This window comes from Nyctereutes procyonoides, unplaced genomic scaffold, assembly GCF_905146905.1.
Source record: "Nyctereutes procyonoides isolate TBG_1078 unplaced genomic scaffold, NYPRO_anot_genome, whole genome shotgun sequence".
Classification (NCBI taxonomy): domain Eukaryota; kingdom Metazoa; phylum Chordata; class Mammalia; order Carnivora; family Canidae; genus Nyctereutes; species Nyctereutes procyonoides.
In genome coordinates, this window is record NW_026575157.1 from 93,040 (window position 1) to 107,993 (window position 14,954).

At 35.9% G+C, this 14,954-nt stretch overlaps 1 protein-coding gene across 1 annotated transcript in view; it reads right to left on the reverse strand.

The window, feature by feature from the left end:
- LIPI (lipase I) overlaps positions 1-14,954 on the reverse strand; it is a 40,619-nt gene that overhangs the window by 11,464 nt on the left and 14,201 nt on the right. Inside the window, exon 7 of the mRNA XM_055313811.1 lies at positions 6,845-6,956. Coding sequence (XP_055169786.1) covers positions 6,845-6,956 — 112 coding nt within the window. The remainder of the gene's footprint in view (positions 1-6,844; positions 6,957-14,954) is intronic.

A 14,954-nucleotide genomic window follows, 5' to 3' on the forward strand; every position in this document is an offset into this window, starting at 1 on the left:
ATATATATATATATATAATTACATATATATAACTGATATATATACGTATATGTATGTATATATACGTATATATACGTATATATACATACAATGGGCTATTACTCAGCCATCAAGTAAAAGCAAATCTGACCTTTTGCCGCAAGGTGGATGGAACTGGAGGGTATTATGCTAAGCAAAATAAGTCAATCCAAGAAAGGCAATTACCATATGATCTCATTCATTTGTGGAATTTAAGAAACAAAACAAAACAAAACAGAGGATCATAGGGGAAAGGAGGGAAAAATAAAATAAGATGAAATCAGAGAGGGAGACAAACCATAAGAGACCCTTAATTATAGGAAACAAACTGAGGGTTGCTGGTAGGAGGAGATGGGTGAGGGAATGGGGTAACTGGGTGATAGGCACTAAGGAGTGCACATGATGGGGTCAGCCCGGGTGGCTCAGCAGTTAAGCATCGCCTTCAGCCCAGAGCATGATCCTGGTGACCCGGGATCAAGTCGCGTGTCGGGCTCCCTGCGTGGAGCTTGTTTCTCCTTCTGCCTGTGTCTCTGCCTCTCTCTCTCTCTCTCTCTCTCTCTCATGAATAAATAAATAAAATCTAAAAAAAAGGGGGGGGAGGGCACATGATGTAAAGAGCACAGGATGTTACATGTTACTGATGAATCACTGATCTCTACCTCCTAATTGTTAATAAATTGAATCTAAATAAAATAAAATTTAAGAAATAATTTAAATTAAGTTAAAACAAAATAAAATAATAATATATGCATCCCCATGCAAAATTATTTGGGGATACTACTTTTTGAGAAAAAAAGGGGACATCTTGTTTTTCTTACTTGGTATCTACCTTGTACATTTGTTTAAGATTAAAGAAGTCCCCTTATGCTTCCTTTTTTTTCTTTTTTGCTTCTCTTTTTAGATACCTGAACAACTATCACACTTTCCTGAATAGACTGGATATTCAAATAATAATTCCTTGTTGTTCTGTGCCATTTTACCAAATATTTCTGAATTAAAGGAATAATTATAAAAGCCCTAGATTCAAAAGGAAAAAATAAAGGTAGAATATAATAAGTACAATTTTCTGAGCATTTTTGGTGCACCCAGAAGTGTAATAAAGTTTGACATACTTGACCTTCTTCAAGTATCTTAACTCCTTTTTTTAGGTACTATTAGTATTGTCATTTACAAATGAGAAAACTGCATATCAGAGCATACAAGTATCATTCCTAAGCTAGTGAATGCAAAGCTGGAGTGCAAACATGGTCACATCAATGCTCTTCATCACTCTACTCATAATCCTCATCCCTGTGTGCCAGAAATGTGGAGGCCTGGAGTCAGTTAGGTCAATATGGATCTGCTTAACTACAAGGGAAACTCCAAGGGAAGACAGAAAAGGTGAAGGAGAGGCAGGATAAGTAATAGGAGGAGGAAAGAAAGGGAGGGAGAGGGGGAGAGTGGGAAGAAGCTGTAGAGGAGAGAAAAAAGGAAGGGAAGAAGAGAGAAGAAAAAGGAAGAGGAGACAAAGAAAATTTAAAAAAAAAAAAATCTGTTACACTGGGATGCCTGAGTGGTTCAGTTGGTTAGGCATCTGACTCTTGATTTTGTTACCATCTGAGGTTGTGTCCTCAGATTGGTAGTAATGAGCCCTGTGTGGGGCTCTGACTCAGCACAGAGTCTGCCTGAGATTCTATCTCTTCCCCTCCCTCTGCCTCTCCCCTTGCTCGCTCTCTCTTTCAATCTCTCTAAAATAAATAAATAAATCTTAAAAGAAAATTGTTGCATTAACTTCAAGGTAACAATGATTTGCTTGAGCAAAGGCAACAATCACATGTAGCACAGATGAATAGCAACCCGTGGTGCTTCCAACACTTGTGCCATCTTACATTTATCCCTGCTTTTTCCTCCTTTTGATTCTTCAAAACAAGCCCAAAAAAAGGTTGTCATCACACTCCTCAAAGCCCATCTCTGCTCCTCCAGGAACTATTACTACTTCCTCTTTCATGTAATATAACATCACTGATCATACCTCTAATTTCCCTCCAAGACCTTATGAAGAGTTCTCAGAGATACTACAAAGTCAGTATATCCAGATGGGAACATGCTATCTTTCCCTACAATTTTATACCCACTTCAAAGGTTTCAAATACCAATAATTTGCTCATGATCATCAAATCTCTGCCTCTAGCTAAACTCTATCTGCTGAGATCAAGACATACTATCTACTATTATTGACCACACCCACTTGGATATCCCAAGGCTGTCTAAAGCTCAGTAGGTTCAAATCAAAATGATATCTTCCCCAACAACCATCTCTTATAAAACAACAAAAAATAAATATAAATATTTTAAAAACCTCACAGCTTATAAATTTCTTTATCATTTTAAATGGCACCACCACCTATTACCCAAGCCAGAAATAAGGATCCACCCTTGATATATCATCCCTTCTTTCAACCCCTACTTCCAAACTCTCATAAATTTCTACTGACTATACCTACAAAATATCTTGAATCTGCTTTGAATCCATCCTCAGTTTCCATCTCCACTTCAAGCACTCAAGAGACCATTGTTCCTTCCTTGTCTATATTCTTGCAACAACATACTGTCTTTTCCCTCATGAACCCGCTGTGATCTAATTGTTTTTCCAAAATAAAGATCCAATTCTGGCTCCAACCAGACTGTCCCAACTAAAATATTTCAGTGGTTTTCATTTGCCCAGTAAGTAAAATGTAATCCTAGAAATGCCCTACAAGTTCTAATTCTGATAAAATTTAGGGGCTTTCTACCTCTCTCATAACTCTCTTGCTTTCCTTGCCTCCATTTTAAGACATTATAAAGTTCCTTATTTCCTGAAATGGGCTATGTTCCCTTGGCTTCAGGATCTATGCATTTGTTGAAACTTCTGCCAGGAATATAGCAAAGCAGATGAATTCTGCTCATCATTCGGTCTCAACTAGTATGAAATGTCCTTAGAGAAACATTTAGTGACCTCACTGCCCCTTATTTTATGTTTCCATACATACTATAATTTGCCTCAAGACATTTTTCATATTTTATTTATATATTTGTATTTATTTTTGATTACTGTTATACCCTTCATTAAACTGCAACTTTAATGAGGGTAGGACTATGTCTATTTTTCCCATCACAGTATCCTCAGCACTTAGCACAGTCCTGATGAGCTCAATGTAGGCACACATTAAAAAATGTTTGAATAGGGATCCCTGGGTGGCGCAGCGGTTTGGCGCCTGCCTTTGGCCCAGGGCGCGATCCTGGAGACCCGGGATCGAATCCCACGTCGGGCTCCCGGTGCATGGAGCCTGCTTCTCCCTCTGCCTGTGTCTCTGCCTCTCTCTCTCTCTGTGACTATCATAAATAAATAATAATTAAAAAAAATTTAAAAAAAAATGTTTGAATAGAAGAATGATGAACATTGTCATTTTATTTATATTATGTATTTATAAAGTCTATCTGCTGCAGTAGATAGAAATTATGTAAAGACAGAAATCTAATTTGCCCAGAATTGTATTCCTAATTTCTAGTACAGTTATTGGCCTATAGAGCTTTCAAGATATTAGATTGATTGATTATATTGGCTCCTCTCCATGACCTTCTTGCTCAGTAAAGAGCACCATAACTTAAACAGTTATCTTGAAACTGGTTTCCTTCCTTCACTTTCAGACATTTAATTAATCATAAAAACACATGTGTTCTAAATCCTAAGAAAAAAACCACTTCCACAGATTTAGTTCAGGCCTTCATCATCTTTCACATAAATTACTACAGCAGCCACCTCTCTGGACTTGTACCACTCTCACCTCTCCATTACTCATCCTCTGGGAGAATCATTTTATCCAGAATGTCCAAAATTGGTACCTTCTGTTTAAAATCCTATATTGATGTATTGATATATTTGGCATCATATTATAATGCGTGAACAATATTAGTGGAAAAAAATGATCATACTGTAGTATTCAGCATAAAAAAAAAGACACATTTGCAGTTAGATCCTAATTTTGCTAGGTAAAAAGGAGTATGTACAATAAGAAAGAGGAAGGAAACAAGGAGGCAGAGGAAAAGGAGGAGACATAGTTGGAGACCAAATAGTAAATGTGAACATCCTTGGATGATATAATTATATATGATTCTCATATATATGAGACATTTTATACAGTGAGCAAATATTCCATTTTAATTTTGAAAAGAGAAACAAAAGTTGATTTAAAAGTCTCTGTGTCCCTTGTGTCTGAAACAGTTCAAATACCAAAGTATGATCAAAACTATTAGCAAAGAATTGTTAACAGACAATGAACTCTTTGGCCAGGCTTACATAGACAGATTTACCATGAATATATCAGCCATGTTTTATATTCCTTCATGAAAAATGCTCTAATTCAAGTATGTAAATACTTGATGCATCAATATTTCATGTTGTTCTGCATAGACAATGATGTTGATAAAGGAAATCAAGAATTACAATTTCATTGCCTTCTGAACAAGTTGGAAACAACTTCTCTAAGACTGTAGTCTTTATGCTGTTACTGAACTCTGGTACTTTCCTGTCTTCATGCTTTTTAAAGCACTGTCTCCCCACTCATTGTCTGCAATATCTCCCATTCAAATGCTTCCTTGCTTCCCTTTCTGTACACTCAAGTATATAAGTATCCGACACTACAGGACTTATTCCTCAGAGCTGTAAATATGCATTAGACTCCTCCAGTATTCTGCAACTTCCTTGAGAACAATAATAATGATATTTTATCTTGAATACCCATTGTTTGGTGAAATGCCCGAATAAGTCTCATTGGTGCTAAGTAATACTGTTGAATAAATGAACTCAAAAGCTAAGAAAGCATGTCTTATAAAAATAAATGGATCATACAGGTATGTGTGTTGTATATATGCACATACATACACTATTTTTTTTTTAAGATTTTACCCATTTATTCATTAGAGACACACACAGAGAGAGAGAGGCAGAGACACAGGAAGAGGGAGAAGCAGGCTCCACGCTGGGAGTCCGATGCGGGACTTGATCTTGGGATTCTAGGATCACATCCTGAGCCAAAGGCAGACACTTAACCGCTGAGCCACCCAAGCATTCCCATACACTATTTAAAGTGATTTAAAGCAATAAACTATTATAAAATAACTATTTATTCTTATAACATTATCAATTAGTGCTCAAAATCAAGTGGAAAAAACTTGTTTCTCTTAATAAAAGATGAGCCTTTGTGTAAATGAAGAATTTGAAGAATTTGAAATCCTAATTTATTTAATACTCTTCTTTGAGTGATTGAGGAGTTGAGAATAGGGAAAAAAAATGAAAATAATTGATGCTCATTCATCACCAGTTCCATCCAGCTACTAAATTATTGGAAATGCCTTTAATCATTTTAAGAAAATTAAATTTGTAAGGATCTAATATTAAAAATACGTTTATCTCAAAATTTTAAAAATTTCCCTCACTTAGAACTCAGAATATTATTGCCACAAATGGCCTTAGTATTTCATGATGAAGTCTTTATATTACGTCAGCACATAGGCTCTCAATATTTTATCATAATATACTGCATTTACTGTTATTTTCTTTGTGGCTTTCAAAGTTTTAAAGATTTATCTACCAAAGCCTCACTTATTATGAGTTATGACTAATTTTTATATTTTAATGTCATTTTTAGATTTTAAACAAAGATTTATAACAATGTTGTAAAATTATATACGTCACTTCCATTGTTTGCAATGCTAATGTACAAATATATAAGCATGCAGAGACTTTTCCTTAGTTTGCTTTAATGGTTGAGTAAGTTTGGACGTCGCGGTATATGCAAGCCTGAAGCTCATTACACAATAGATTTAGTCAATTCGGGTACTGTAACGACCTAGACTATGACAACAGTGAATGCTAGATATACCAACTGTGCCTCCTGAAATTCTAATGATGTCATCAGTAATTAGTCTAAACTTAAACCAAATTGTTCTAAGTCTAGGCACGATAAAAAAAAAAGTGCCTCTTTTATTTCATCACTAGACATGGTACCCATGAGCCTTTTGAAAAGTTACATTATTTAATAGATTTCTAGAAGTCTAGCATAGCAGGTTGGAAACTACAATTTTAATTATAGCATACACCATCATATCATTCTTTTATTTAACAGAGAATGAATGAAAGTTAAATAGAAGATTAAGTAAAGGGGCATCTGGGTGGCTCAGTGGTTGAACATCTGCCTTTGTCTCAGGTCGGATCCTGGGATTCTGGGATCGAGTCCCACATCAGGCTCCCCATTGGAAGCCTGTTTCTCCTTCTGCCTATGTTTCTGCCTCTCTCTCTCTGTGTGTGTGTGTGTGTGTGTGTGTGTGTGTGTGTGTCTCATGAATAAATAAACTTAAAAAAAAAGTCTGCTTCTATTATCTGTGAGATTTGTGGCTGGGAGTGGTTCTCTGAAATACTGAAATTGGGTCTCTCTCTACTGACAGAAGTTACCAGATATTTATTCACATCACTGTGAACACAATGTTGCCTGAAAATCAGAGAGAATTAGAAGGCAAGGTAGTTTGAGAAGAACACTGGAATGAGAAAGTGAGAAGGGAAAAAAAGTTTCCCCTAATGTTTGTAGTTCCTTGTTTATATATGACATAAACAAGATAGTCAACTTCGTATTCAGCATCTTCTTCCATAGAATGAATGAATTAAAGTATACACCTGAGATTCTTTTAATATTTAACATTTTAAAGCTCACTGGATAGAAAATTTACACCATTTGTATTATATTTCAAAGTAGATGCTCAAGAAAACAAACATTTAACTTATGAAAGAAAAGAAATACTAAATTATACTTACTCATAGAGACTTGGTTCTTCAACCTTTCCAAACTGGTTTAATAATTTAAATGTAATATAGGCATCCTTCATGGTTTTATCTAGAAGAGTTATACTGAGAACAAAATAATAGGCTATAAAACAAAAATATAGAATGCAATTCACATTATTATTATTTTCCTTATTTTTGATTCCTATGCAATTATACATGTATGTATATATATGTATGTAATCTAGGCACATATTATATATGCACATAATATTGAGGGGCACTCATTTGGTACATAGGTAATATATTTAACTTTTTGTCAATATTTAACTAGACTTTAAAGTGGGGAATGAGGGCAGCCTGGGTGGCTCAGTGGTTTAGCGCCTTAGCGCCGCAGTGCCGCCTTCAGCCCGGGGTGTGATCCTGGAGATCCGGAATCGAGTCCCACGTCAGGCTCCCTACATGGAGCCTGCTTTTCCTCTGCCTGTGTCTCTGCCTCTCTGTCTCTCCCTGTGTCTCTCATAAATAAACAAAATCTTTTAAAAAATTAAATAAATAAAATGGGGAATGAAAAAGCCTGCCAGACAGTCAGAGGTATGGTAAAGGGTTGGCCAAATGATTAGGGAATACTATCTTGTTTGCAAACTAAAAAAAAAAAAAAAAAAAAAAAAAAATCAGAATTTAGGTCAATGAAGCAGCTTTTCTTTTTCAGTTACATAACTAAAGTAAATATGATAAGGTTCCTTAATTATCTGATGAATAGTCTAGGTAAAATTGCTTAACAAATATAATTCCCAATTTCACTGGTTGTTTAGGAATGACTGGAAAATTAAGTATTTCTATATATACCAAGCTCATAATTATTCTTAATCAAAATGGCCCAGCTTAAAATTGATACAGTAAAATTTCCACAGGCAAAGATGCTGAACTCACCCCTGTACTCAATATTGTCTGAGCTAGACAGAAAGTTCTGACTCCCCGTGAGTTTTGTTTTGGTTTTTTTTTTTAAGCACAAGAAGTATCTATTAGGAAACATGTAGTTCAAATAATTACTGAGGGCCAGAGAACAAGGCCCTGCCAGAAACACCACCCAAAAAATCGCAGCCCATAACTGCTTCAAGATCCTACTACCCACCTGCAAGCAAGAGCTAGAAGATTTGCTGATAAAGCAAGTTTAAGATACTTTCATTTCTATTATGAGAAGATGTTGATGCATCTGGAGGGAAAATACCCAAAGGATTTAAATTCACAGCAAAGAGATATTTTTAAGTCCTCACTAAGCCTATCCCATTTACCATCTAACATCAATATCCAATTTTCTTCCTATACTTCAAGTATGATGCTATTATTACTTAGATGCCCATCCCCAGTCCCAACAACAGCCAAGCAGACTACATTTTGCTTCAGTCCAGTGTAAAGTGATACCCATTGTTTTAGTTCTATCCCAATCCTCTTGTGATATTATAACTTATGGACTAGAATATATCCTCCATCTCTATCATATCTTATATAAAAGAGGTAGGCACTGGTCACTATACTGTGAACCATCTCTTAGAAGAAAATGTATAAAAACAGAACACGGGATGTATGAAATTTTCTTATAAGAAATATATGTACTAAAATCGTGCATGCTAGCTGTTAAACATTGCTACTAAACAGGCAAGGGTAACTTATTGTTTTATGCCTGATGCTTATCACTGCCTCAAATAAGATAATGTATATATCGCCAGACTTCATCAATTTCTAACACAAGAGAGTAAAGGACAACTTCTTACTTTAAAGTGACTTCTCAAAAAAATAAAATAAAATAAAATAAAATAAAATAAAATAAAATAAAATAAATAAAATAAAGTGACTTCTCAGGGGCAGTTGAGCGCCTGCCTTTGCCTCAGGGTGTGATCCCAGATTCTCGGGTTGGAGTCCCACATCGGGCTCCTTGCATGGAGCCTGCTTCTTCTCCCTCTGCCTGTGTCTCTGCCTCTCTCTCTCTGTGTGTGTCTCTCATGAATAAATAAATAAAATCTTTTATTTTTTTTAATCTTTTAAAATAAATAAATAAATAAAGTGGCTACTCAGCTTCAGACAAAATACTTTGTTACACCTCACCCCCAAAAGCAGACCTTCAGACTCTCAGATGACTTCTGGAAGCATGACATATTGAGATGTTACAGAATAAGCCCACCTCTTATTGTACATGGAAATAATGAGTGTGCAATCCATAAATTAAATACACAACCAAGCTCAGATAAAGGTAGGGAAAATATCAGGAGACAGAAATGAAGAGAAAGTAAAGGTAAAGCTTAAGAAGGACTGAAGCTCTGGAATCCTTGCAGGAATTGAGAAGTGAATGTGGGGAGACTGAGGCTCTATGGAAGTGTTAACTTCCACACACAGGAGACAGGATGCTGAGTGACAGAGTGGAAATGAAAGTCTCTGCACAGAGCTGGAGACCTTAATTTTCTGCTTTTTCATTCAAAGGGAAACCTGGGAAATTCTTCTTACTGGTTGTCTATGAGTCTTAGATGGGGGAAAAAATGTTCCAAGACTAAATAAAAATCCAGGTAACATGGAAATTTCTTTTTAAGATTTTATTTATTTATTTATTTATTTATTTATTTATTTATTTATTTATTTATTTATATTTGAGAACGAGAGGAACAGGCTCTGCTCTGAGCATGGAGCTGGACACAAAGCTTGAGATCATGACCTGAGTGGAAATCAACAGTCTCATGCTTCACTGACTGAGGCACCCAGACACCCTAATAACATGGAATTTAAATTAGCACTCATCACTTGGTAAAGATCCTCCTTACCCCTCCAAATTACATTTAAAATGCTCCAAGATTATGCTACATAAATTCTGAAAAAAACAAAATCCAACTTGCTCTGAAGAGAGAATTTTGTGCTTTTTTTAAACTTTTTTAAAGATTTTATTTATTCAACAAGGAGGGAGAGAGTGGAGGGGAGCACAAGCCAGGGGAGCTGCAGAGGGAGAGGAAGAAACAGGTTCCCCACTAAGCAGGGAGTCTGAGGCAGGGCTCAATCCCAGGATATGGAATAATGACCTGAGCCAAAGGTAGACACTTAACCAACTCAACCACCCAGGTGCTCCAAAGAGGGAATTTTGAAGAGCCGACTACTGAGAGTTTTCTATATTAAAAGAATACATGAGTCTTCATTTTGAAATAGCACAAATATTTTTCTTTAATTTTAAGAGGCTTAAAATGACCCTTGAGACTAGAAAATGATAACAATAAATCATGAATAAGTAGATTAATTAATTAATTAATCCAACCAGAAGAAAACTATAGATTATCTGCAGGCAATAATTACACCAACAATAAACGAAAAAATAAATTTACCTGCAAAGAAAATTTATGTCTTCAAAGTGCTGAGTCAAAATACTCTCAGTCTAGAATTCTATCTTGAATTAAATTTGCATTCCAGAGTAAGGAAAAGATAAGGACATTTTCAAGGAATAAACAAACTGAGAGAGACCACTAGTAACAAGTCATTAAGGATATATTACAGTAAATTAGGAGTTAAACCCAGAAGGCAAAAGTTGGAGAAGGGAAAGAGGACAAGATAAAAGGTAGAAAACTAAAATTGGTAAATATAGTGAACATTTGTTATAATGGTAACATTCATAATAAATTCTGATTGTTAAGTAACAAGTGAAATGAAATATTACAGAACATAATATTTAAGACAGAAAAGAGGACAGGTTTCAAAGGCTGTATGAGATACAAACTGTTGTGATAAAATATGATAGAATCAGATAAAATTGGGAGGCAAAATGCAAATTTTTGCATAAAGCAAAAAGAAGCAAGTTACCAGGAAAATATAAAAGTCCTGAACCATTATACATCTAAGAAAGCAGAGCCTCAGAATACATAAAGTTAAAATCTAAACAATGTGGCTACCTGCTTAAAATAAAAAAGATTTACATTAGGACTCAACTTCCAACATAATACATAAAATGAACAGGATACGATTGAAAATTGCCCATTAGGGCAGCCCAGGTGGCTTAGCAGTTTAGTGCTACCTTCAGCCCAGGGCGTGATCCTGGAGACCCAGGTTCGGGTCCCACATCCGGCTCCCTGCATGGAACCTGCTTCTCCCTCTGCCCGTGTCTCTTTCCCTCTGTCTCTCTCTCTCTCTCTCTGTCTCTCTCTCTCTCTCTCATGAATAAATAAAGTCGAAAGAAAGAAAGAAAGAAAGAAAGAAAGAAAGAAAGAAAGAGAATTGCCCATTATACCAAGAACAAAGAAAACCACAACTTTGGTGAGAAAGGACAATGAATTGATGCCAACACTGAGATAAATCAGATGCTGGGATTATCTGACAAGGATTTCAAAAAACCAGTTAGAGCCTCTTGAAAAAAATGAATAGAAAGATCTGAGCAAAGAAATAGAAGCTGTAAAAGAAAACAGGGTAGAAATTACATAAATGAAAACTACAGTAATATATATATAAAACTCACTGCATTTACCTGATAGTAGAGTGAATGATAGAGGATAGAAGTCAGTGAATTTGAAGACAGATCAATTGGCCACTCAAACTCAAAAATGGAGAAAAAGAGTGAGAGGGAAAATATGAACAGGGCCTCAGACACTTACGCGACCATAGCAAAAGATGTCATATGTATTTTATCATGTCAGGAAGAAAGAAAAGAAATTGGTGTTAAAGAATATTCAAAGAAATGATGGCCAAGGACTTTCTAAATTTGATAAAGAAAACCAATATGCGCATTCAAGAAGCTGAGTGAACCTGAAACAGGATAAACCCAAACAAATCCTCACCAAGTCATCATAATTAAACTTCAAAAAAGAAAAAAAAAAAAATGAAAGCAGCCCAAAACAAATGATGCATTACCTATAGGAGAACATAAATTTGAGTCACAATGGATTTTTTTTATCTGAAACCATGGAGGCCAGGATTTTTCACACACTGTGTGGCACATTTTTCAAAGGCCAAAAGAAAGAGCTCAACTCTAAGCCTTATATCCAGTAATACTATCCTTTGAGAATAAAGAAGAAATAAAGGCACTCTAAGACAAAGAAAAACTTAAATAATTTCTTTCTATTTTTTTTGTATATGTGTTTATTGGAGTTCGATTTGCCAACATATAGCATAACACCTAGTGCTCATCCTGTCAAGTGCCCCCCTCAGTGCCTGTCACCCAGTCACCCCATCCCCCCCGCCCACCTCCCTTTCCTCTACCCCTTGTTCATTTCCCAGAGTTAGGAGTCCCTCATGCTCTGTCACCCTCTCTGATATTTCCCACTCATTTTCTCTCCTTTCCCCTTTATTCCCTTTTACTATTTTTTATATTCCCCAAATGAATGAGATCATATAATGTTTATCCTTCTCTGATTGACTTACTTCACTCAGCATAATACCCTCCAGTTCCATCCATATTGAAGCAAATGGTGGGTATTTGTCGTTTCTAATGGCTGAGTAATATTCCATTGTATACATAAACCACATCTTCTTTATCCATTCATCTTTCGATGGACACCGAGGCTCTCTCCACAGTTTGGCTAATTGTGGGCATTGCTGCTATAAATATTGGGGTGCAGGTGTCCCGGCGTTTCACCGCATCTGTATCTTTGGGGTAAATCCCCAGCAGTGCAATTGCTGGGTCATAGGGTAGTTCTATTTTTAACTCTTTAAGGAACTTCCACAGTTTTATTAGCAGACTCAATTCCTTAAATATTGTAAGAAGGAATTTCTTCAAACAGAAAGGAATTGAAATCATCTTAAAGCATCAAAAACAAAGAGAGAAAAATAGCAAGGGAAGACATTTACATACATACAATAGATTATCCTTTTCCTCATGAATTTTATATATTTGATGATTGAGACAAAAATTATCATGCAATCTGCTACTCAAGACAATGATATTTTAAAGTGGGGAATGTAAAGAAACCTAAATGCGAATCAAAGTCTCACACTTCACATAAAATGTTGATAACAGTAGACTATGAAAAATCGTATGTGCTTATTGTAATTATGGTAGACCTCCTCAAATATGTCCATGTCCTAATCTCTGGAACCTGTAAATATGTAAGCTTCAATGGCAAAGCAAAATGGAATTAAAATTGCTAATCACCTGCCCTTAAAATAGGAAGATTATCTGATTTATCCAAGTGGGAGCAATGCAGTTAAAAGGGTTGTAATTACAAAGCAGAAGAAAAAGAAGAGAATCAGAAAAAGAGATGTGATGCAAAAGGATTGAAAGGATGCAGTGAGAGTGAGTGAAGACACAACCCACCACTGAGGAAGAAGAGGCCGAAGGCCAAGGAACGTAGACAGCCTCTAGAAGTTCAGCGTCAAGGAAACAGATTCTCCCCTGGAGCCTCCAGAAATACAGGCCTGCTGACACCTCAATTTTTTCAGTGACACTTGTGTCAGTCTTCTGACCAGAACTGTAAAGATAATAGGTTTTAGCTTTTTTAAGCCACTAACCTTGTGGTAATTTGTTGTGGTCATGACAGAAAATGAATACGTATTTTGGTGTGAATAATTACCTTGAACATATTGTTAGTGGAAATGTAGATGGTTAACAACTTGCTGATGAGGCCTCAGAAGGAAGGGATGTGTTATTGAAAACTGGTAGAAAAAGAATACTTGCTATATAGTCACAGAAAGCTTCACAGAATTATGTCCTGAAATTATATGGAAAGCAAAAGTTGTAAATAAAGAAATTGGACATTTAGCTGAGGGGATTTTCATGCTAATAGGGCTTCAAAATATGGCCTTGTTTCTTAGCGGTTTTTATGGTGAAATGTGAGAGGAAAAATGTAAATTGAGATGAAAGTGTTAAAAACAAATCCGGACCTAATGACTTAAAAAATCCTTATCCTATCAAGTTTGCAAAAGATAGTAAAACTAAGAGATTCACTATCAGGAAATCATGCCCCAGAGAAAAATCTAGGAGTGTGACTAGACAATCTTTTGCCTTAGAAAGGAAAAAAGTATTCAGTAACACTAAGGGCTCTTAGGAAAGATTAAGTATGTGGTTCTTAGATTCCCTCGCCATCTCAGTAGAAGCCCAAAATAGAGATAGGATTATCTACAAAAGATATTTGGAAGTTCCTTTTGTCTAATGGAATGAATCTCTGACATAGATGGACATCTACAAGTTTTTTGACAATGTTGTAGTAGCATAAAAGCTGTCAGCTTGGACTGAAGGAGACAAAGTACAAAACGAAAGAATGTTGTGGGGCCCTCAGAATTTTTCCAGCAAGAAACAGGCTGTTAGAACTATTCATCTGTAAACATAAGTTACCATTTATACAAAATAATAAAAAAGAAGAAAGAAAGAAAGAAAGAAAGAAAGAAAGAAAGAAAGAAAGAAAGAAAGAAAGAAAGAAAGAAAGAAAGATGACTCTAAGTTGCTAGAACACAGAGCTGTGAACCCATGGAGCAGAATTCAGGGGGAATAAGCCACAGGGAATTTTTTCCAACTCTTGATTCCAAATGGAATTTGCCCTATTGGACTATAAAGCTGCTTCAGGGATGCCTGGGTGGCTCAGCGGTTGAGCGTCTGCCTTTGGTTCAGGGCGTGATCCTGGAGTCCCAGATCAAGTCCTGGATCACGTCCCTCATCGGGTTCCCGGCAGGGAGCCTGCTTCTCCCTTTGCCTATGTCTCTGCCTCTCTGTCTCTCATGAATAAATAAATAAAATCTTTAAAAAAAAAAAAGGAATTTTTTTAAACTACTTCAGACCATGGACTCCATTTCCTTTTCTATTTTTTTCCTCCTTTGCACAGGAATGTCTATGACTAGTATCCTATGTCTGTCTCACCAACGTATTTTTGGAACAGACAACTTGATTCTTGAGTTTCATAGACCCACAAATGGAAGTATTTGTGCCTATGGATGGATTCTACCTAGAGACTTACCCAAATGTGATTTAGATTTGGAATTGAATGATACGATTTGGAACTTTTTATCTGATGATATTAGATGAGATTTTTTACTTTGAATTGATGTTGTAATGAGTTGATGGTGTTGGAGACCAACAGAATCTTATTGACATATATTGAACACTCCACCCAACAAAAGCAGAATACACATTTATTTCAAGTGCCTATGAAATATGCACCCAAATCAACTATATCCTGGACTGTTTTTT